This window comes from Cibotium barometz, chromosome 52 (genome assembly GCF_041138505.1).
Source record: "Cibotium barometz isolate CiBa-2024 chromosome 52, ASM4113850v1, whole genome shotgun sequence".
In the NCBI taxonomy this organism is placed as follows: Eukaryota; Viridiplantae; Streptophyta; class Polypodiopsida; order Cyatheales; family Cibotiaceae; genus Cibotium; species Cibotium barometz.
In genome coordinates, this window is record NC_141097.1 from 22482086 (window position 1) to 22506803 (window position 24718).

The following is a 24718-nucleotide window of genomic DNA, read 5'->3' on the forward strand; positions in this document are numbered from 1 at the left end:
ATTATTATTGCTTTGTCTACTACAGTTTATGGTTGCAGCTTGCAGGTTCAAACTCATTAACGTTTGGGCGGACAAACTTATAAGTTATAAGAGAGTTCACATCGGGCTGGACTTTATTAATGTACCGAGGCCAATTATTAGTCATGGGCACCAACACACCTAGTCTAAATCCCACGAATTGCTAAAAGAAGCTGGGGAGGTATTTTTGAAGCCCATGAATTGCTTTTCTGGGAGGCTGGTGTGCTGGACAAGTCATGGGAGCCAAAAAGGGCAAGAAGGCTCACCAGGTGAGATGCTGGTGACGTGGGGTGCGGTGGCTTGGGCCACGGACAGCGGCCCGGCCCTTGGATATGAGGACGTCCCTGGCAGTGCGACCATCCAGGTCTCTGACAGGGCGATGGCGGTGGTTCCGACGCCAGACTTCTCTTCGGCAGCCCCTCAGGAGGGGGTCGGGCACAGATGGGAGATGATCAGCAGCATGACGGCTTGGCACATATGGAGAGCCCGATGCAGGGAGGCCATTGACCGCCAGGCGACTCCACCGGCGGAGGTCATATAGGCCCTCTGGGTGGACATCATTCACACCTTGAGAGGACACTGGGGGAAACTCCAGGGCGACTCGGATCGCATGAGAGGGCGCCGCAAGGCTTTCCTCCGCACTTGGCAGCCCGGCCCTTTCCTCACCGCGAGGAGCGAGGATGTCACTTGGCACTATAGGCCTCCAGTTTGGCTTTTCTCACCTCCCACATGTACTACTAGGTAGCCCCCCCCAGAGAGCGGCCAGCCACGGGGGTGGAGCTCAGGTGTTCACTGTGTTTTTTATCCCTCCTTGCGAGGTGAGCTTTGTAGCCTTATGGCGTTTTCTCATTAACTAATAGAAGGATCGTTTTTCCGGAAAAAAAAAGAAAATGCTAGGAGGTAGAGTGGCTAACAAGGTAGAGGCATTGCTAAGTGATGAGCACTCAACTTGCTCCATGCACTTGCAACTTACAACATTGCAACTTATGGTGGAGGAAGCCTAGGGTGTCCTTTTATAAGGCCCCTCCTTGGGTGGCACCTCCTTAAGTGATAACCTCCTCAAGTGAGAAGCTTCTAGAGAATCCCACACCTTTTTCAATAGGAGAAGTTCCTTGGGGACCACCTCCTCATGTGGAAGCTTCCTAGGGGTCACCTTTTGAGGTGGACAAGTTTGACCTCTTCTAGGTGAGAAGCTTCTTGGAAAGCTTCCTAGGGGCCACCTCAAAAGGAAGCTTCTTCATGCTAGCCCTCTAGTTGGAGAAGGTTCCCATGCAAACTTCACGCTTGCTTCTGCTAGCCGGCTAGTTAGAGGAGGTTCCCATGGAGCTTCTCACTCCAGCTCATCCAAGGCCCATCCAAGGCCCTGTAAGTCTAGGCAAGGGCCTAGCTTCAATGCACAACTACTTGGTTCCTTTAACTCCTCAATGGCTGGCTCGCATCATTAGCTTGCCTAGCCGTGTGCCAGGCCTACCAAAACCATCCCGCCACAAAGGCCACCATCTAGTGCATAGCTGCTCAAACATGGCTTCTCCTCATAAAGGGGGCCTTACAAACACGAGATAGCTATATCCTTACAAACACGAGCTAGCTATATCCTTTCAAATGTAGAGCGAGCCTCAATGGACACCCGAAAAGAAATGGGTATCCTGCCCAATGCCAAGTCAATGTTGATGCCACTCCACACCAAGTCTGCATGTAATAGACTATATGCACCTCCTGTGATATGGTGAGCTTCAACACCAGATGATACTCCACCTTCATGTGTTGGGTGTAGGCATGGAATATTGGATCCTTTACAATGGCTATGCAACTCTTGGTCTTCCAATCTAGCACCATCGGCGGTTGCTCCCGCGTTGCTTTCATATCCTCCAAAATCCATGTGAGCCAAAGTGCCTCACAAGAGGGTATGCATCGAGCGTTGTTCTTAGCCTTTGTTGAAGAGAGGCCTCCGTAGGTTGCTTCGAGCGATCTAAGAAACACAACTTGGACATGATGTAAAGCTATAGCCTGGTAGTGACCGTGTCTCATCAATGTCCCTTATCCACTGTGTACTGCAAAACTCTTCAAGAGTTTCATATGAAGTATAGGTGATGCTAAATGATAGTGTCACCCAGACATATCATAGCACTTGCATCCCTTCCTTCCAACATTTCTCTTGTGGCTGGCTTAACAACCTATTTAAACTATCAACTGCAAGGCTGGTAATTGTTGTAGCATCACACAGAAAAACAAGGCTCCCCACTGGCTTTGTATACAAGGTCTCATCCACGAGTGATGAAGCATTCTCCACTGAAAGCTTCAACCTAATCTCGATAGGTGTCACTGCTGAAGGCTGCCACTTCTCTCCTCCCACACATTGAAGCATGAGGCCAAGGCCTGACATTTCAAACTCATGGCTGAAAGACTCCTTCACCTCACATGTCTTCTTTCCATAACTACCTATCATGATCAAGTAAACCACCTACAAGACAATGATCATGCATCTGCCAATCTCTAGAAAAACATATAAATGTGCATCTGAAGAGCAACAAGGAATTCTCTCAGAACTATCCACTGGTACCATGCTTTTGGAGCTTGCTTGGAGCCATACCAAGCATCCTGTAACCTGCATACATTGCCTTCTGAAATAGGGATAGCAAAAACTTTGGGCTGCTTTATCTCCTCCTTGATGTCCCTATGTAAGAAGGTGGATCCAACATCCATGTTGCACACAAGCCACTTTATCGCTGCCAAAGCATAAACCATTGAAGAGTGATTATGCTTGTTTTGGGGGTAAGGGTCCTGTCAAAATCTAACCCATCTGTGTGCATAGACACCTGTGCCACAATCTTGGCTTTGTACTCCTGCTGAGTGCTATTAGAGTTGTACATAGCCCTGTAAACCCACCTAGTATCTTTTACATTGCACTGTTGAAGTGTGCAAACAAAATACCATGTGCGGTTGTGCATGATGGAGTCATGTTCTGACCGCATGGCTGCCATCCAATGAGGGTCTTCTTGAACCTTATTAAAAGAAGTGGACTCCACACTGGTATGAACTTGCAATATAAGTGCATAGTTAACCAAATATTCATGTTCCTCAAACCTCCTGGACCTGCGTATGTCAGAAACCAGCTTATCCATGACTGGTGGCGCTGCCCTGTCTACAAGATGCATGTGCCACTTAGGGTATGGGCAATCCCTACAAGGTGACACTGCATGCTCAACATCATCATTTGAATCCACATCATGTGGGATTTCCGGCTGCCCTTCTCTCGGCAGAGGGAGAGCCAACCCCGTAGCTGCTGGGGGTGTGGTTGCTTGAATTTGTTGATCTTCTCTGTGTGGTAAGCATTCTCTGTCATACCTGAGAAAGATGTGTTGCCTGTTCTTAAAATCAAGCCTTCTCCTCTCTGCAATACTCAGCACCGTCGTGCCTATTTCTAATTTCACAAGAGTGAGCCAAGTTTGCTTAAGAGCATGTGATCTGTCCATGAGGAAACAAACCCAAAACTTTCTATTGTAGTCTTTGAGCAGAGACAATTAATAGAAAAAACCACCCAATGCTGTAAATTTCATCTTCCCATAGAGAATTGCATACATGAGCTGAAGAGGAACTTCAGACTTACTGATCTCTTGAGGGAAGGTTTCCTTGTGATGCTTGCCCATCAAGCAAGCCCTGCATATCTTCATGCTGCAAGCCAATGGCGTCAATCCACCGATATCCCAAACTTTGGTTTGAAGAATGAGATACCCAAATTGCTCATGCCATAACCTGCTACTCCCTGCAATAGACTGAGGGAAGAGAGCCGCCAGCTCGTAGAGGTTGCTATTGTAGATGCCTCCTCCAAGTACCTTGCCTTTGCCATCCAAGATGATCGTATCTTCCTTTGTGAAGACCACCTTCAAGTCACTACTAGTGATAGCCAAGATTGACAAGAGGTTCTTGCCAACGTCTTGAACATACAAGACATCTAACAAGCGCTTAGAGTCCTCTTGGAGAAAAAATGGGATGTTACCTATGCCCTTCAATAGACATGTTGCATCATTCTTGACAGCCACCTTGCTTCCGTCTCCCGTTGGCCAAGGGGAGGAACACCAATCTCCATGACTGGTCGTGTGGTGTGAAGAACCACTCGCAATGATCCATGTATCATTGCCCATCAACACATAAGCTGATTCCACCATACCTTCATTGATAGCTGGAAATAGCTCCACTCATGTTGGCAATGAAGTTGCGTTATCGATAGACTTGTCCTTCAGGGTACTGCTCTTAACATGTGGATGCTTTTTGCTGCACTCCTCTGCTACATGCCTCGTGTTCATAAGAATGGATGTACTCAAGTCTTCACCTCTTTCCTTCATGTTGGCACTTAGAGTTGCCTCTCCATCACTCTCAAATTTGAACCTGGTCTCCTCCTCAAGGAGTATGGTGCTGAATTTTCCAAAACTGACAAGCTTGGGCTGATTTCTTCTTTCAAGAATGGCCTCCATGTTGTCGAGCTTTGTGGACAAATAATGGACACACCTTGATGCACGCCTTCCTTGGTGACTCTCTCACCAAATGAAGTCGGGTAGTCGTGATCCTTGATCTTCCTCGAGGAAGAATGCAAGGCAACCTCTTTACAAAGCTTCTTGTGACTTGAGCTTGTCTCAAGTCTCACACCTTCCTAGCTGGATTTTCAGCGTCAAACGTCATCATCTTCGGTGGTTGTTAGCTTATCGTTGTTGCCAAGCACCACATCCAGCAAATCGAAGGAGTTAAGGGCTGTCCTCATTTTCAACTTCCATAGGTTGTAATTTGTTCTATCTAGCTTTTCATGGCTTCCATGCACAGCTACTTGTCTCCTTTAACTCCTCAATGGCTGGCTCGCATCATTAGCCTACCTAGCCGTGTGCCAAGCCTGCCAAAACCATCCCGCCACAAAGGCCACCATCTAGTGTCTAAACTAGGTTGATGTGCATAGCTGCTCAAACATGGCTTCTCCTCATAAAGGGGGCCTTACAAACACGAGCTAGCTATAGATCTAGAGCGAGGGTGAACAATGATCTCCAACACCCTGAGGCGTCAAGTTAGACGCTATCGTGATGAGACAACAGAGTAGCGATCTTTGAGAAAAGATCCTGATGTGCAAAAAGTTTTGAGTACACAGATGACAATTTCACTAGATGATGCAGCCTTTGAGGCTATGGCAGCAGAGATGGGATACAAAGATCCTCATGAATTGGCCTTGTCCTATTCGAGAGGACGAAAGGATGTATCCAAGGACTTCATTGGTGGAAGATAGGCTTCTCGCCTGGAAAATGCAGATTCAAGTGATTCAAAAGAGGCTATATCTCATTCTTATCATAATGTTCCACGTCGAGAGCGTTCCTGTCGTGCTGATTCTACTTGATCTACGAGTACCGCACGAGATAGTGGAAAGAGGGCTTGAGATGAATCCCCTAACTCTAAAACTCATGCGCGTGGCAAATCTCATTCAAAGAAGAACGCTAAAGTCAGGGGATAAGGACATCAAATTTGAAAATTTCTTTAGAAAGATGGCAATTACCAAAGCTCTTGCTTTTATTCGGCAATTTGAAATTGCTTTTTGCAACGAAGACTTCTCAAAGAAGTCTAAACTGAGGCATGTGGGTATGCATCTAAAGGACATAGCTAGTGATCGGTGGATGTCCAAACTTTTGGATCATAGTGCTGCTCGCAGATGTGCTGAATTTAAAATTCAGTTTTATGCTCAATTCCTACCGCCAAATTTTGCTAAAAATGCGCGCAAAGAATGGAATTGGTTAAAGCAGGAAGATGGGGAGTTGTTGCAGACATACATTGCCAAATATTGGAAGGTATTGCTGAAAGTTACCCCTTTCATGACACTCTCTGATGAAGAGAAGAAAAGAAAGTTCGAGTCCAGTTTGCATCCAATCATTCACAAGAGTCTTGAAGTGTATCCAAACCACCAAACTCTTCAGCAGGTAACATATTCGGCTACTATAGCTGAAAAGTTACACATAAAACAAGACAAATCTAAGCCATTTTCAGATTCTTTCAAGGGTAAGAAAAGGGCTGGTTAAAAAAGGATGTCAAGCCCTACTAGTCGTTGCTACCTGCGCCACCCTCTCCTTCCCCCTTCCCCACCCTGCTCGCGCCTCCACCCCCTCCCTTTGCCACACGTCTCCCCCCCCCCTATGTCCTGCCTGCCTACGCCCCCCCTGCTCCCACCTTCTCCCCCTCCCCCTCCCCCTCCTGCCCGCTGACACCGCTGCACCCCCTTCTCTCCCCCTACCCCTGCCTTCGCCCCCCTGTGCCCCCCCTCCCCCCCCCCCCTCTTTCTCCCCCTTCTCCCGCCTACAGCAGCTCCCCCCTTCTGGGATGCACGGCAGCAGCCAGTCGCCAAAAAGCAAGTCAAAGCAGGCGTATCTCAGTTTTGGGAAGGCGGTGCAGGGGATGGGCGCACAGCAGCGAGCCAGCCGGGTGCTGGCAGACGTGGAGTAGGCCGCATGCTAGTGGCAGTTGCGTGTGTGGAAGCAGCCAGGCGGGCGGTTTTCTGCAGCGTGAAACAGGCCGGCATCGTCATCATCGCATGCGCCTTCATCTACCTTGTGCTAGAGTTGCACCGGGCCTTGTGAGCTTGAGAGGTTGCTCGGCGTTCTCTGGATCTATGCTCTCGGGACTGTGACTGAGAAGGTGAGATGTGGCTAAGAGGCAGACTACAGAGTCCTTTCATGGTCAGACACACAGAGGGCTGCAGCGTGAGCCTTTATGGAGACAAAAATCTGTTTGTCTAGAGTGCTACAGTGTTTGGTTCAGAAAACACTTCATGGGAAGGCCACGATGGAAGCTGTCTTGAAAGCCGGTTTCATCTCCTTACGAAGAGAGCAAGGGTGCTATGAAAAGTGTCTTGGCTAGCAGGTGGTAGGACTTGGATCATGGGACACAACCAAGGTAGACTTGCAAGAGAGCGAGGGCGCCATGAGAGGTGCCGACTAGCGAGTCTTGAGCCTTGAGTGTGTATGAGGTCCTCAAACACTTAGCTTGAAGGCTTTTTGAAGACAAAGATCAAGGGTTAAGGCTTTGCAAATGGCTCTTGATAAAGAAGACATGGGGTAAGGCTTGCTAAGCACTTATGTGGAAGTCCTGGGTGAAACTATAAGGGATCCTATTGATGGAGGATTCTACAAGTTGTACTTTGTACTCAAATTTGATCAAGTAAAGAAATACCGCAAGGGGTGCCACTGCGTTTTGGGGCCAATCGGTGTCCTTGTAATTTTTGTAGGAGCACTCTAGCTCCCCCTGTTTGCTCTCCTTTTCCAGGTCCTCAAAGGTGTTGAAGTGTTTTGTGTGCGAGTGTTTGTTTCACCGACCGTCAAATTTTCTGAAGGCCGGTTTCATGGAGTCTGTCTTGGAGTCTTATGATTTGGTTTATTTTTGGAGTTCCTATATGCTATGCAAGAATGCAAATGAATGGGTTACTGATGCATGCCTAAGGGGAAAACCCTAAGTATGGCCTGCAAGATCTTGAGAACTCGGTTTAATTGAGCAGAAGCGACTGTCATGATGCTTTACTGAATGACTTAAGGGATGAACTAAGGCTGGTCACCTTGTAACGCTCTGATACCAATGTGACATGCGAGGGATTGATCGTAGTAAAACACGGGGCGAGCTATCTCAAAGAAATCTCTTGTAACTCTGTCACTGGCGTGAGTCCAGAATGAAGCCTTGGCATGGTATCTGTACTCCACCCTCCTCTCCTCAATGGACCAAATCTCCGTGCGGGTGGTAGCAATCTGACTCTCTATCCACGGGCTGTCTAGGGAACTCTCTTGAAGACGGTGTAAAGAGGCTAGGTCCCTCCTCAGACTCCTCTCTTGCTTTCGAAATCCCTCCAATCTACTCTGGGCTACCTCCTGTAAGAAAACATTGATCTCTCCCAGGCCACTATCCAAAGTGCTCAAGAGTCAATCCGGCAGCTTCCGGCTGCAGATCTCGGGTTCCTGAATGAGGCTATCTGGTATCCTGGAGCTTGCATGCCTGTCGTGCCTCCATGGGTCCTCTAGGGACAAAATAATAAAAAGTAGTGCCTGCCAAGATACCAACCATGCCCCCACGGCTGCAAGCCCACTTGTCGACGTAAAACCTGTCTAGTCGAGAGAGGGTGGGGCCAGTGCTCCTCCTATCTGATCGAGAGAAGCTAAGACTCCCAAGGTTCGCCCAAACTCTGGGAGATGCCAAAGGTCCTATCTCCTTAGAATCAATATCATCTCCTCCCAGGCAGAGTACTCCGCTCTTGAGACTGTGGCCGTGCCATCTCCAAGTCTGTCCTCAACTGCCTCTATCATATTGAAGTCACCGCCCGTGCACCAAAAATTAGCGTGGGGCAGGACCTGTCGGACAGTGCTCCAAAAAAAAAGAGAGCTCTACCTGCAGCAGCATTCGGGGCATAAATGTTGAGGAAGCCAACGCTATCCTCACCAATCGGAATGGTAACCCACTGTGCGCATCTTGGAACTATGACTCCTGATCTTGTCACCGACGGCAAAAGTTGCTCACTGACAGAAAGACACCCCCCCTCCCTGCGTCCCTGGATGGAGACCAAAAAGTATTGACTCTTGCCTAGTAAGATCTTCCTGTAGCGGCGGGTGCGCCCCTCGGTAAGGTGATGCTCCTGGAGGAAAAGAATGTCGATAGCTCCCTTGACCATAGCTCGCTGAAGCTCTCCTCTAAGGACGCCTCATCTCTGAAAGCACTGAGGCCTCCCTAAACCCTGAATGTTCCATGAGACAATCCTCATATCAATCTCTGTGGGAGGCAGTACTATCGGAACTGCCCTCCACTCGAAGAGTCTTGGGCGCGGGTTTAGATGGGGAATAGTCACAATCGGTCTTGGTGCGAAGTCGCATGGATCCTGCCCTCCATGTGCTGCCACTCTGTCCGAGCGTGAGAGTATGCATACTCCATGCTCCATTGATCACAATGAAGATACCCGTAAGAAGGGGGGAGAGGTATTGCGATAGAGATATGCATGAACACAAAAAGCAACACCTCCAGGCTGGAGGTCACCATCTCCCCTTCTTGGTCTCTATGGGCTGATCCACCAAGCTCCATCTTGGCCAGAGGCCATAGATGAGCAAGTACGTCGGTGATGCGGAGATCATTAAGATGCTGCGGCATCAATGCTGGGTCGTCCCATTCTGTCCCCGGGGCTGCACTCAAAGGGAAAGAGAAAACCATCGCGCCATTCTCTAGCGTAGAGGGTATGGAGTGATGGAAGACCGCACAGATCCGAATAGGGGCTATGGTCTCCTCAAGGCTCAAACATGTCTGTCCCTTATGTCGGAAGACACCGGAAGAAACTAGAATCCACGGGCGGCCCCAAAATCTTGGGGGGCCCGCCTGGAGACTCGGGTGGGAGAGTCCTCACCGGGTAGGCTGCAATGGTCATCTCAATCGGCTCTGAGAAACGATGAATCAGGCGACGAACGGAACTCGCTGGCTGCCTCCTCTCTGGATCGGGGGTTGTAGGGGGCCGACGGGAGTGCTCTGGAGAGGCGGAGGGGGTGGGCTCGGATGAAGACGAATGGGGCAGATGGATCGGCTGCGGGTAGAGTTGGTGGAGAGGGTGGGGGGTGGCGAGGGGGAGCGGGGAGCGGGGAGACGGAGTTGCTGGAGAGGGATGCTACTGAGAGGCATCCATCGGAGAGGAAGGCTGCTAGGGAAGGCTCGATGGAGAGAGGGTGGGGTCAACTGGCCCCACAGGGTATTGAGGGCCGAAGAGGAGTCGTGACAATGAATCGGCCGCCAAATCGGGCGCCGGGGGGGGGGGGTTCTGGAGGCGGCCCGCCGTCTGCAGGCAAGTGCTGAGATAAGTGCTTGTAACAATTCTCTGACAAAATTGAATACTCCTGCATGCTGCCAGCCTGGCGCGCACGGTGGTAACGCTCAACTCTGGTGCTTGGTTGGCGACCTGGGCGGGGGCCAACCGTCCACATTTCTCCAGTTGGTGGGTCATCCATGGTCGGTACCTGGTGCTCCGCTACTTGGCAATTTGCTCCTCCCTCGGCCCCCCTGGTGTGGATCTGAGCGGAAAGTTTTTTTTTGGGGGGGGGGGGGGGACCCATCGAGGGCGGTCTCCTAGACTGACGTCGAGGGCAAGCTTTGGCCAGATGACCCACCTGCCCGCAAATGAAGCATTGGCCTGGAAGGATGGAATACTCCACTCGCTGCATACTGGGGTCGCCCCCCCGAAGGTTGGGAATAGATATCATGTGAGGTACAGAATCCGGCGAGGCAACACAGATGCAGAGAGATGGAATCTTGGTTGCTCGTGCAAGGGCCAAGGCAGCAGTGGGGGGGGGATTCCATCAATCTCCCATGGCACCACCAATCACTGGGAGAAGAGGAAGGTATTCCTTCTTGAGGCCTGGAAAGCAGACTGTCACGGGAAAGCCTGAAACTCCAGCTAGAGGGTTGGATGCCGGGTCGAAGCCGTGTTGCCACCATGCAAAGAAGGCCTGGGCCGTAAGCAATGCAATGGGGCTCAGTTGCATGACAAGATCAGACGCCGCTAGTGAGTCGAACTCAACCTGGTAGCAGCCACGTCCCAAAGGATGAAATCTGCGATCTTTGCAGGTGCGCCTAGGAGGCTAGGTGAAGAATATCTCTGAGTTGGCCACGTGGGGGGCGGCTACCTAGTACCAACAATCTTGCATACCAGAGTGGAGGCCTCTAGGGATGCGACAGCTGTAGCGAGAAGCTGTAGGCCTCTAGGGGGCACACACCCGCGATGCCTTCTCTCAGCCCTCGCGACTGGCTACTATTGTGCACTTACCATGCTACTTCTCTCTTCTCGCCGACGCCAACACCAATCGCTTGTGCTTCTCTAGCGACCAGTTGTCCAAGGAGAAGCAACCACACGCCTCTTCAAATTCTGCCACCCTTCTTTATAAGGAGGCACCTCAACCTGCCTTTCTCCAAAAACTAAAAGCAATAGTTTCAAGAAAAACACATCCTTTATTATTTTAAATCATCCAAGGTTTTAAAACCTTATCAACTTTAAATCCTTTTGTCCTCTTCACACTGGGTTGGCCACACATGAGTTTCTTCTCGATTCCAAGTTGATGTCGTTCACACTGTCCATCCCGTGCTCGTGCCCACCTACTTACTGTCCAGAGGAAAACACAGGGTCGTAACACTCCATCATTACCTTCCAGATGCCATAGTTGGTCCTGTCCAACTGTCGGTCCACCGGGAATGTCGAGAGGGTGGGGATCTCCACATGCTTCTCAACCATCTCGAGCAAATCTGCCATCCCGGGGGTTCACAAGGTCTTGTGAAGGGAGGGTGGGTGGCTGGGAAAATAAATGAAGAGGCTGCAACTGGTATGCAAGGTGGCTGTCCAGCAATGATGGCCACCTTCTACCTACTTCTTCACGTCTCGAATAGCCTAGAAATTCTCCAATCAGCACCTAAAAAACAGCAACCCTAAAGCTCTCACTGTCTCCAAGCTTCAAGCCACCTGGGGCTCTGAAACCATGTCGGAATGGGCAACGGAAATGAGACAAACTGCTGTGAGAAAGAAAACGTAGAACTGCAAGAGAGAGAAGCTGTATAAACTCTACTATATACACAAGACATCTAGTACAAAACTAGTGTGGGGGACAAGGCATGCATATATACTACCTGGGGCAACCAGTCAGCCAGTAGCAACTGGGCCGACAGCCCCCAAATGGGCCCACGACTGGAATGTCCAGTCGGCCAGCTCCTGGATCAAGTCGGCCAGCAACACATCAGTTAGCTTGAGACAGATCAGGCCGGTCAGCATATAGTACAGTCCCCCACGACCAAAAAAACAAGGAAAAAATGGACTGAGGAAAAATGGAGAGGGGGGGCACACCCACATCATAGGCCCCCGCTCCCCACTGAGTAATATGGTACAAACAGAAGATGACTGCTCACACGTACCTGTGATTAGGTCTATGTGCAGACCTAACCAATGTTGCCACCAAGTGATAGCTTCTCCTATGAGGTGTGGAGCCACCAGATGGACTTTGTCTTGTGGATCTGGAACTTTAGCTAAAGGGAAATATCAACAAACTAATGAATAAACTGTGTAACTGCGGAATGATCACACTTACCATCATACTTGTAGCTTATCAAAGTTTGGTTGAGGTTGTATGACGATGGTTGATGGAGCGGATGAGATGCTAGGACCAGGTGCCATTTTGGGATGGGTTGCCATAAGATTGGCCTGAAAGGTTGCTAGCAACTGCTGATGCTGGAGTTGCATGGCTTCCTAATCTAGCTTATGTTGGTATTCTGCCGCCGAACATTCTGCCTAGCGTCAGTCTTCAGCCTCCCTACATTTGGTTTCCTCTATCTGTAGGGCCTCATCAAGTTTCCATCTTCTTTGTTGCTCCATGAGAAGCATATGCTGAAATTTTTGGGGACCCTCCTCCATAATCTACTCTTTTGGTTGCTCTTTAGGCCGTTCTTCTTTTTTTTTCTTTTGCTTCTTGTAGCTAAAGCCTGAGTAACCTGTTTTGTTCCATTAGCTCCCAAAGGATTATAGTTAAGCTTTGCGGAAGCAATTCTTCTTTTCTTGTCTCTTTGGAGACACTTTCTTCTGCAATGGTGTCTTTGTGGACACTGTCTTATCTCTAGTGATGCCTTCTTGGTAACTTCTTTCTTCTCCTCCTGACATGGTGAATGGCCAAGTGGTTTTCCATGACCTCAATTTTACCATTCACGGTTTTTCTCACTTAGGTAGTCAAGCTAGGTCCCAATTAGAAGCTCTAATACCAATGTAACATGCAACTGGCTATATCGTGTAACGCGCAATAAGACCTTTATAAGTTATGAAGTGAGCATGAAGCAATATTTTATACACGAGAGAGAGAGAGAGAGAGAGAGAGAGAGAGAAAGCAGAGATGTAACACACGGAAGCTCTGGGGGTCTTCTTTCAGCCCTAAACACCACTGGAATCATGCTGATGCAAAAACGCAGACAGAAGGGAGAGAAGAGAGAGAGAGAGAGAGAGAGAGAGAGAGAAATGCTGGAAATTCAATATATTTCTGACGGTACAAAAAGGTACCTACAATCTACAGCCCTTGGCTGCCTTCTTGACAAGGTGAACATCACCAGAACAGTCCCTAACTAGGACCCAACTCCTAAAGAGTTGAATGAATCATACAATGAGCTCTTGTGCCTATTTATAAGCTCTTTGCAACATTGAAGCGTTGGCCGACCAGCAGTCGGCTGGCCGACTGGACCTAATAATAAAAACGCTGATGCACCTGTCTGATACCATGCAGCCGACAACTCTTGTTCTCAACCGACAGCATCTCTTGGTCTTCTCCAAGTCCACGCTAGCCAATCTGCACTCTGTGCTCCATAATACTAGTTCTATCTAGTTCTTATACTCTTTTTCTGGCTGCCTCTTCTGGACCAGCATCTGAGAATATCCATGGCATTTCATGCACATGACATCCCCCTCTGCTAAACTTGATGACGGGATTCCAACTTGTTCTTGGATGACTATCATCATCCCACTCTATTCCCGGAGTCCCTCTGTCATCGATCCGACTCTAGCAACCCTTTTCACTGAAAACCCGGCCCGGTCTCCAAAACCACTCTAACTCTTAATAATATCTATGCATTTGTTCCCTCCAGTCCCCAATCCATTCTTGCCCTGACTCTAAACACTGTCTTGGTCTTCATTCCTGAGAAATGAGTCTGGCACTCTCACATCACCCCTTGGAGGATAATCCTCCCTTGGGACCGTTGCCCGAGAACCTATCTGGCTCACAGGACTGCCATCCCCTTTGGCTTTGTGGAACACCACCAACAAACCTCCTGGGAGCTCTTCCCGTTCCTGTGTTCCTTGCCTTGGGCTTCGTATCCGTGTACTCTCCTGTACCTTGGACCTGTACACCATCATATGGGACTAATTTAGTGTTTAGCCTTGCTGAGCGTGATGCTCTAATACCAATGTAACACGCGGAAGCTCTGGGGGTCTTCTTTCAGCCCTAAACACCACTGGAATCATGCTGATGCAAAAACGCAAACAAAAGGGAGAGAAGAGAGAGAGAGAGAGAAATGCTAGAAATTCATTATATTTCTGACGGTACAAAAAGGTACCTACAATCTACAGCCCTTGGCTGCCTTCTTGAAAAGGTGAACATCACCAAAACAGTCCCTAACTAGGACCAACTCCTAAAGAGTTGAATGAATCATACAATGAGCTCTTGTGCCTATTTATAGGCTCTTTGGAACATTGAAGCGCTGGCCAACCAGCAGTCGGCCAGCCGACTGGACCTAATAATAAAAACGCTGATGCACCTGTCTGATACCATGCAGCCAACAACTCTTGTTCTCAGCCGACAGCATCTCCTGGTCTTCTCCAAGTCCACGCTAGCCAATCTGCACTCTGTGCTGCATAATACTGGTTCTATCTGGTTCTTATACTCTTTTTCTGGCTGCCTCTTCTGGACCAGCATCTGAGAATGTTCTCTCACTTCGTTTCACAAACTTCCCAACAAACACTCTTTTGTCTTTGATTGTTGTCTCATGTACTTTCTCGATAGCGAGAATCGCTGCCTCTTCAGTCTCAAAATTCACAAAACCATATCCACGACTTTTACCATCCTGCAATGCAACTTTGCATGAAAGAATCCTACCGTGAGGACTGAATATATCATGTAATTCTTTGTTATCTATAGATTCATGAAGGTTCTTGATGAAAAGGTTCCCTACACACCACTGTTACGAGCACTCGGATCACGATGTGACCACATAATTCGAATGGGCATTTGTGTATAGTTCAGAGACTCCAACGATCGAAGAGCATCCTCAGAAGTGGTGAAATTTACATAAGCATATCCAAGGGATCAACGGTTGATAGAATCACGGCAAACCCAAATGGACGCAACGGAGCCAACCTGTGAGTGAGAGAAGGCTGATTTTATGAGATAGATTTATGCAATGGAAGAGGAGCTGCTTTTATATGCTACCAGGCTGCTAGTCAGTGGAACCATGCTGCTGTCGGCCTACTATATAAACCCACGACCTGCTGTTGTGAAGCAGCAACTGCTCCTTAATTGGCTTGGCTAGCAACTAATGCTGGTCGATTAGCATTTAATGCTGGAAAATGTGTAACATCCTCCATGATGGCTTGACAAGGGTCTAGGCTGCCATATGCTGCCTAGCATTAAATGCGAAGGCATATAATCATGCCCCATGGGCTGCCCAATGGGTGGCCCATGCATCCATGTCATGAAATGCTCTAACATGCTTTGTTTTATGCATCTAAAGGACTGACTTTTACCATGCCTAACCTCAGATGACCTAAATGCTTGTTCTCCAAGTGGGTTAAGGGACCTACATAGCTCATGCCTGACATGTCCCGGACTAGGGCTCACAATGGGGTCACAGCATACAACAAATATTCCTACAAAGGTACTAAACATCTGTATAAGTATAGCACTGTTTATGAGCCAGTGTGTCACACTGCACCTCAGTGCATCGTGCATGTGACATCCTGTCATATCCTTAGACTCCGTATGGGCACCACCCATACGATCCATACGCATGTGGACTCCATATGGGCACCACCATATGATCCATACATGCCAAAATCTCAAGGACACATTCCCTGAAACCTCAATCCAAGATAAACATGCACACACATCATAATCCAAGATTAACACGTACACACACGTTATCAATTAGGAGATTTGTGACACCACTAGCCACAGAAAGGAGTATCTGTGATGCTTGCAAAGAGTGGGACGTACTCAAGACGCATCAGTGCCTTGTCAAGCCACCATTACGTCTTCCTATACCTATAACACTTGTGGGGTGAACCAGAGTCCGCTTCTCAGTAGGGGACACCATCCAGAAAAATACACTACAGCATTGCAAAATGCAAGGGAACTTCTCTATAAAAAAACTGTTCATCATGACAAACTTGGTCCAAAAATTAACCCCAGTAAAGGAAGGCCTGCAAGTTGCTTCTGAGGTGGTGATCTCAAGTCGGTCTGCCTCTCAACACGGGTCACAGATTCGGAGTGTTACCATAGAAGTAGAGAGAAACTGAAGATCTGCCTCCAAAAGAATGAAATCCAGAGTACTGCTACTGCACAGAAGAAGTTGGAGAGGCTACCATGGAGTCCTCCTGTGGGCAAAGAACAAGAGTTGATCAAAAGCCAACTATACACAAAACAAAAATGAGGCCACGAAGGGAGTGGAGAAAAGGGGAGGATAAGAAAGAGAACGGGAGGAAGAAACACTGCACAGCAAGGGCAGGCCAAGCAGCAGGCCAGCGCACACGGGAAAGCCGGCAGGCAGCTGGGCTGCTGCATCTAACCTGATACTAACCAGCTGCAGCCAAAACAAAGGATCTTCAAAAGGCTCATGGAGTTTTCATCAAATAATTTGTTACACACATATAAACTCGACCTTGTATGCCCCAAACCCAGGCTATATTCGGTTGAAAGCACAACTTAATCATAAAGAATTATCCAGGTCCTGATCAAGTTCTTATTGTCTTCCACAATATTTCATTCCATACAATCCTATCTGATGAATCGAAGCAGAGAGAGAGAGAGAGAGCTGATATGTGCATGTATAAATGTCAAAAACAAGAGCTAGTAGTATACCGCCGCCACTCGAGTAAGCTTGCCAAGTGGATGATCCTCTACTCCTGAGCGTGTGCCCTCCAGACCTAATATACGCGTGCAGGCACTCACAAAGTGCCGGGCATAGTCATAAGTGTGAAAACTGCAAGGTCAAAGCAGACAGACCAAAAGTACCCCACATGAGATTTTTGAGATGGTAAAGCCTTTTCAGTGCAGTCACATTAAAACGTATCAAGCCAAACGGACTTCTATAATCTATTGCATTAAAAGATGCATCACCAACAAAAAAAAAACATGAAAGACCTTGGAGTTGCACTTGAACATTTAAATGGATGACTTGAGCTAGAAAATTTAGCATCAAGATCATCTCAGGGCACTGACCCTATCAAGGTGGTACAAGCAACAAACAGGTTGTTGTGATCAGTTATTGTGATCATGCCCCACCGTCTTGTGAGAGACTCATAGGCAACAATGGCTCATATAACGTCAAGTCGACCTTAATGCCCTTGCAATGCCACAATACCATTATAGCTCCACTCACCCACATCCTCATGCTACCTGCCATTTTCTTCCTTGGATAGTCTATGAAAAATCAATGGCACTTTGGCTAGCTTGATGGTCTAGAGCCTAGAGCCATGCTCTTTCTAGGTAATCCATAGGATCAGGCATTGTTGATGCAGATTCCAACCCCATCTGATACCTCATGGCCCTCCACTCAGCCCCTGCAACCCATGGCCAAGAACAATTTGAACACGCCAGTGTGCTAGACCATATGAGAACGTAGCCTATTTGACACTGTCAAACCTCACTGACATCAAGTCTCGATAGACCTCCATCTAGGCTGTTCAAAAATGGCTGCTCCTAATTAAGATGGCCTTACAGACATAAGCTAGCTGGAACCCAAGTTATATATGATCAAAATGGAGCATTCTTTTCTAATACATGAAGAATCATGAAGAAGTTTCTAGACGAACCACCCAAACATAGAGCTCCATTGACCACCCACCAAACCATGTCAGAACTTCAAGGCCAAGCCTAGAAGCACCATACCACACTCAAAACGACTTGAGCAGCAGCAACAATCCAGTGACAAATGTTACCCTTCTCAACAAGTACTATGTTCCTCCTCCTCAGAGAAACTGACAGTGTTCCATAGACAAGCAAAAGGAGAACGACTCCCTCAAGTTAGATAGCTACCTGCTAAACTCAAAGTCCCAAGAAGAACGTTTAGACGAATCATTTGAACCAGCCAAATAGTGTGTTCTCTTGCACTATCCTAAGAATAACAAAACAAAACATACAAAGAAAGGAAAACTTCTTAATAAGGAAAAACACAATGACGGAAAGCTTCCGGTGTGTTAACTTCTTAATAAGGAAAACCACAATGATGGAAAGCTTCCGGTGTGTTTTGTACAAGGCAAAAGGTGAAGGTCGCTACGCATAAAACACTCACCCAATTAAATCAGCAGTAAGTACAGCTTTCAAAAGCTCTGAACGAGACGGCAACATCCGGTATATTTCAGACGAAGGGAATGGTGTGTGAAGGAACCAACCCACTTTCATATTGATATTGTAGTCTTTCAGACATTTTGGAAGGAACATTAGGTGATAGTCATGGCACCATATCACATCACCCTCTTGGTAGATAGAGTGTACCACTTCCGCAAACTTGCTATTGGCCCTCTTGTATGCCTCGAACTGGTCTTCCAAACTGCGGGTTGCTGAAAGCCTGTCCTCTTGCGGCAGCCCAAGGTAATGAAAAAGTGGCCAAAGAACATTATTGCAATACCCATTGTAGTATTGGTGTACCGTTTCCTCATCCAAAAACACCGGAACACACCGCTGTGGTCAAGAAAATGCTCATCATCACAAGCACTCTACAGTCATGAAAATTTTAAAAACCAAAATCTTGGATGACAAAGGAAAGTTGAGGAACCTTTTCCTCCAAAGCCTTCTTCAATGCAATTTGGCCCACATCATCTGAAACATTCACACCTGCCCATCCAATCCACCTCGTCTCAAATTGCCTCACTCCTGCAACAGATCCAAGAATTTAAAAGTATAGATCCTACAAAGCAATTACCATAGCACAATGACCTGATGCCCTTCTGCCATCAAAACCATGGAAGCACGGCAATATGAGTTAACCAGAGACATATAAATGTCAAAAGTACTCCCTAGTCACCTCAGCTTCAAGCATACCCCAAGTCTTGGCACTTCCATGCAAGCTTGTGCAATACAAAAAATGCCCATGCAAATCCTTTGTTAGTGATATCCAAATCATGTATATGACATGATTTCAGAACACGTGGAGCACCATAAGGACCCTCGAAAGGTCCCTCCCACACCTACACGTGGTCAAGTTACCTTGCATGTAATTGGTTTCTTGGCATGATGTTATCATTTTTGCTGTCTTAATGTTAACATGAAATTCTTTCTTTACTCTCTTTCATCTTCTCCACGCATGTATAAAATACATGCAAGCAGCACATGGGCACACCAGCAGCATACACAGGCGGAAATATACATCCACAATATATATCCTCACCTAAGAGAGCGCTGACGAGGCCCCCTGCGCTCAATTCGAGCGACCACACATCTCCATTCCTGGTCGCAGACACTGGCAACCGATTTGCCACCACCAGCAACCGCTGCCGACAATGTGAGAGGATGCCCTTGGCATCATCCAATGCCTCCTCCCATCCACCATTGGCATCCGCTCTGAGGCCTTGGGGCTTATCATTGTGCTGGAACCAGATTTTGGGTCTGGTGAGTTGTCTGTGTTGCAGGAGCCTATCTACACGGGATGAGCTGATCTTATTGGCGTTTCTGGCAAGCTTTGATGACAGGCAGTGCTCTGAGGTGAAATCATCATCAGAGAGTGATGCGAGGTGGGCAGCTGATGATGGTCGGCCGCTGCTGCTACTGCTGCTATCTAGCTCTCCAGGTGTGGACAAGGAAAACCGGCGCTGGAGATGGCTGGAGCTTGCATTGATGTTGTTGTTGTTGTTGTGTTTGTTGATGATGATGTTGTCTCCGTCTTCCCCACATCCTTTGTTCTGGTCCAGGCCTCTGCTTGCCTGACGGTAAGGCATATGCTGCTGTAAATTCTTCCTCTCTATGCTGCAGTAAATGCTCTCTCTCTCTCTCTCTCAAACTCTCTCTCTCTCACACTCACACTCTCACTCTCTCTCACTCTCACATACACGCGTGCGCGCGCAAAACTCAGTCAGTAACCGCCCACATGGAATGCTGGCATCAAATGCACAGCCATGGGGGTAATCTGATTTGGGCAATAGAATTCTAATTTGGGCGGTTCAGTGCCTGCGATTAAACACTCTGAAATGAGCCCAAGGTGCTGAAGCTTGATATGGTGTATATATATAATGAGCAGGATTGAGCAATCTCCTGCACACTCTCTTCGTAGAAAGCGAGCAAAAGATGGCTTTCTCCTCTCGGCTCAGTTAGTGGAAGATGAGGCAAGAAGAGGACGGGAAGGGTGGGAGAAAAAGTGCCTGCCAGAACACCACCACTCCATAGGTAGCCTAGTGTATAGATACCATAGGCTTCCCTAGAAGCCTAGTGTGTTGCTACTAGATAGTATAGCTTTTTTGCCCCAAGCTTTTGGGGGCTGGTTCGAGTGGTTCGTGAAGGTGGAGCCCTACTCAAAAATGAGACGGGTGACTTCAAACTCAGTAGAGTAGGGGCTAGCCTCAAATTTGTAGGCTAGCCTAACCTTTCATTTTATTCAACCCATGGCATGACGTTGCTTTCGAATGTTCGAGCCAAGGCCTCAGTTCAATTCCCTCTTACTACACTCATGAGATGTTGTAGAAACACAGGGGCAAGGGCAAGACCTACCTACAGTGTATGTGTAGCAATCTCGCAAACAAAAAAAGTTTATTATTTTAATTTATATCAAAGGCTCAGTTCAGATGCATCCGTCGTCAATTATGACACATTGCCTTGTCCTCAACATTAGATGCTGACAAGCAAGCAGTTGTGTCTTCACACTTTGTGCGAATATGTTACACACAAGCGAGACCCTCATTGCCCCACTACTGTGCCCCACTACTGTGTATGGATTTCCTCTTCATCTCATCTACTATGTGTGTGGGTTCTCTTGCATGTGATGTCCACATCAATTCCTGGCTCATGAAATTTGTGCTAAGTGATTAGTGGTGGTGATGCCTCACATGTAGCAAATGGAGGTATCCATTTCCAAGGCCCAAAGCAGCCCATCTATCTTTAAGTGTGAAAAGAGACCAAGTTTACTTCCCTGGGATTTTATAATCACCACACTCAACCTTGTTTCTACACTAGTTTTAAATAGTTGCTTATTGAATAAACTTTTTCAAGCCTAAGTGCACTTTAGAACATTCCAATTTCTCCTTTTTGTTGGAGTAGTTTTGGGAACGCTTTTTTTGGCATCAATGCCACCACATAAGAAGGTATATATTCTTGATCATCATTACTACCTTGAGGGGTACCAATAAAAGGAGGAAAGGCACATTAGCAAAGGAGGGTCATCATGAGGCATGCAATCCACCAATTAAAAGCTTACACACACATGAACATAAAAAGAAAATCCATTTAGTAATGTAAGCAATTCCATTTTTCTTGTTTCTCTTTTTTTTCCAAGGGATGGGTGGTGGTGTATTGTTGGTACATGTGCGGTGATTAGCCCCTTAAATTCACCAAGGGGGATTGTTGGTATATGTGCAATGATTAGTGCCTCAAACTCACCAAGGGGTCGTTGAACAACCACATGGGTTATTACCTCCTCTTGAGAAGCTTCATTAGCTTGCTCGTCACATAATAGTAGTGCATGCCTTTATTTTCAACACTCAATGCAAAGGCACTATATAATTATTAGTATGTGTTGGTATTGGTACATCTCCCACACAAAAAGGACATAGTATATAAAAGGTCCATCAACTTATGTTCTTCAATGTTTGCATCACTATAATGCATTTTCTTCAAGATCTTAAGAGTTGAATGTTTCAACAAGTAGCATATTTGATAACAAAGTTCGTGTGGCCTAGTCAATCTTCGTACATTTTAGCTACATAAAGTTTATTGGAGTTCACAACAATGAGTGACTTAAAATATAGAGAAAGCAAAATATCAATCCTTTCTCTTTTAGAGTCATGAGGCATTTTTTCTTAATATCACGTTTACCAATAGTGACTTAAAATATAGAGAAAGCAAAATATCAATCCTTTCTCTTTTAGAGTCATGAGGCATTTTTTCTTAATATCACGTTTACCAATAGTGCTTGAACATGAAACCCATTATTTACAAAAATGTGATTACTCATGTGTATCTTCCTTTGATTATAAAACAAAACTTTAAAGTTTATAACATCGTGTAAGGTGATCCTTTTGCACCCATTTCTAGGGCAAATTTCAAAAGCGGAACCTATAAACACTATCATCTATGTGGTGTAGCACATGAGCAAACACTCTCACTTGAGTATCTACCTTTTTTGTCATTTCAATCAAAAAACTTGTAAAATGCATGTTTCTTGGTTGAGAGGAGTTAAAAGCATGTAGGGATTTATAAGAACTTATGTAGCTCTTTTAAGGATGGAACAATGCAATGCCATGAATGCATAATAGTTGAGTATCTCTTTGGCCCCTATAACAACATATTTTTAGGGCCTACAACATTTGGACCTTTTAGTAATATAAATAATGAGGCCAATGGGAACATAAAGAGACAAGTATAATGAAAAAGATATCTTACACTCATGTGCATGAGAATGTCTCTTTTGTCTTTCAACCACCTCTATGTTTTCTTTACTTTTGTCTTTCAACCACCTCTATGTTTTCTTTACTTTTGTCATAGTCTCGTTCATCGATATTGAGGCTTTGAGGAGGGTAAGAAATTAAGAAACCTCATATTACCATCCCTATCACACTTTTAATACAAGTCTCCTTTTTAAAGCCTGTGGATATTCTGTCTAAATTTTACACGCATCTCAAGGGATTTGCTTCCATCATGGTGGCTATATTCTTTGAAGATCATGAGTGTGGCATATCTTTTGCTCGTGAGCCCCATACATCCTTCATTGTTGGCGTTGATAAATACATTCATGCTCGATATGTCTCTCTTATGCCCCAAAGAAAGTTTGTGAATCTTATCTCTTTTAATTGATGATGTTTGCACTTCAAAATGTGCTAGTAAGCCTATAGATTCATTTGACTTTAAGGACTTAAAAAGGTTAAGTTGTTTAGCTTAAGACCATATGGAATAAAGTGAACAATGTATCATGCTAACATCTTTCCATCGGCACACTTTTGCTACATGCATAGTGCACAAGTACACTTATTAGGAAGAGACACTTTTTTATCACTCGTGCTAATTTGGAGAGTGCATGAATTAAACTCCAAGGGTCGCTCTCTTTAAAATCTCTCATATCATTGTGTGCAATGGGAGATATGAACTTTGTGTAACGTGTTTTTAAAAACATGAAAGTAAAATTCCATATTATGAATGCCTATGCAATGATTTAAAAATCGAAAATGCTTACAATAGGCCTTCATGCAATTTTAATGGGTACTTTTTATCTAGTGCGCTATGGTACCATTATAGTGTTCTTTTTGTGACATTTTGCATGAATTCAATGTAAGAGGTCTTGAGTGTCATGTTTTATTATTTTAGGTTATTTGAATGGAGTCATTTTTTCATGAGTGCTTCTATTCACCTCATTTGAGGGTCTTTACATGTTGATAGGTAGATTGATATTCGTAACCTCTTGAAAAAATCCAATTAAGTTCATTATGTTAACGTGTTACAAATAATGTTGATAGGTATGTTGATATTCGTAACCTCTTTAAAAAATCCAATTAAGTTCATTATGTTAATGTGTTACAAATAATGTAAAGGAAAGTAGGATATGCTATAATCAAGCTGAAGTAGTAAAATTACTTCTAGCCTAAACATTTTTACGACATAATATTGGATGTATCAATAAAGAAGTTGTCAACACCACTCAAAATGATAAGGATCTATATCACCACCGTAGCATGTCTCTCTCTGAAAGTAAGTGACCACTTACTTTCTCTCTAGATAGCGAGTAAGTGACCACTTACTTGCTATCTCCTACATTATTATTAGCTAGCCTTGTCCTTAAATTCCATGATATTACATCCATATTTAATGGAGCCTAGATTGGTGGTGGATGGCAACCTTGATACACTATTTAAGGTCATTGCTAAATTGAATCAATAAGAAACATCTATTCATTTACTCTCTAACTAAATACATGATGATTGAGAGTGTGTGCACATATGAATAGTTTTAATGAGTTGATTATAGGTAAAATCAAGCTAGGCTTACATATGTAAGACACGTAGCTCTCTTAGTCCCAAAAACTTTTATCTTGAAGATCCATAGCCTACACCTGTCTACCGAGACGGTTTGGTGTGACATGAGGCACACCCAATCTACCATCTCATAGGTTGATTATAAGTGTCTTCTCTTTAGCTTAAAGGTGATCCCACGAGCCATTTATCATTTTATTCTCTCATGGTTCTTGAATTAGTGTGACTCTATTAGCACTTTTCTATTATGGAGGAAGGGAGGAGATGATGCTTTTTGCTCTTCTTTCCATTTCTTTAGGGGCTTCATTTGTTATAATAAGTGTTTATAGATCTAAGAGATTTTCCTCGTGGTTTTGGGCATTGCTTTGGTGGATGATTGGGTGGGTAATAGTAACACCATAAGAAACACTATAAAACACATTGTGTTGAAGATGACAGCGCTAAATTTAATGGTTCACAATTAAAGGCCCTATGAAGAAAGTAATATGGAGAGATAGGATTGTGTTGTAGACATTGAATCTCTTGTGCGAATGACCCCCTCTACACTCTACTTGAAATAAGGCATAGTGGGAGTGCTAAGCTCATGGTCATCCTTTTAATAAATATATCCCAACCTCTACAGGTCGATAATGTTTAAGATGGGGGTGAGAAAAAGATGGTGACTAATTTTTTTAAACATCAAAAGAAAAGAAGAAGAAGCATGGTGACTATCTTTTAAAAGCAAAAAAAAAAAGGATTATGAGTTTAAACTGTATGCTTTAGGAT

General features: G+C 45.7%; 1 protein-coding gene across 2 annotated transcripts in view; it reads right to left on the minus strand.

Annotated features, from left to right (window-relative positions):
• LOC147608961 (alpha,alpha-trehalose-phosphate synthase [UDP-forming] 1-like) overlaps positions 1-20253 on the minus strand; it is a 70054-nt gene extending 49801 nt beyond the window's left edge. The window contains exons 1-4 of one of the 2 annotated variants that reach the window (XM_086788816.1): positions 19174-20253; positions 18562-18659; positions 18079-18467; positions 16647-16767 (exon numbers count right to left, since the gene is read on the minus strand). In XM_086788816.1, the coding sequence (XP_086644942.1) occupies positions 16647-16767; positions 18079-18467; positions 18562-18659; positions 19174-19720 (1155 nt within the window). In that variant the 5' untranslated portion in view covers positions 19721-20253. The remainder of the gene's footprint in view (positions 1-16646; positions 16768-18078; positions 18468-18561; positions 18660-19173) is intronic. The other variant, XM_086788817.1, reaches the window with a different exon arrangement.
• Positions 20254-24718: the final 4465 nt, after the last annotated feature.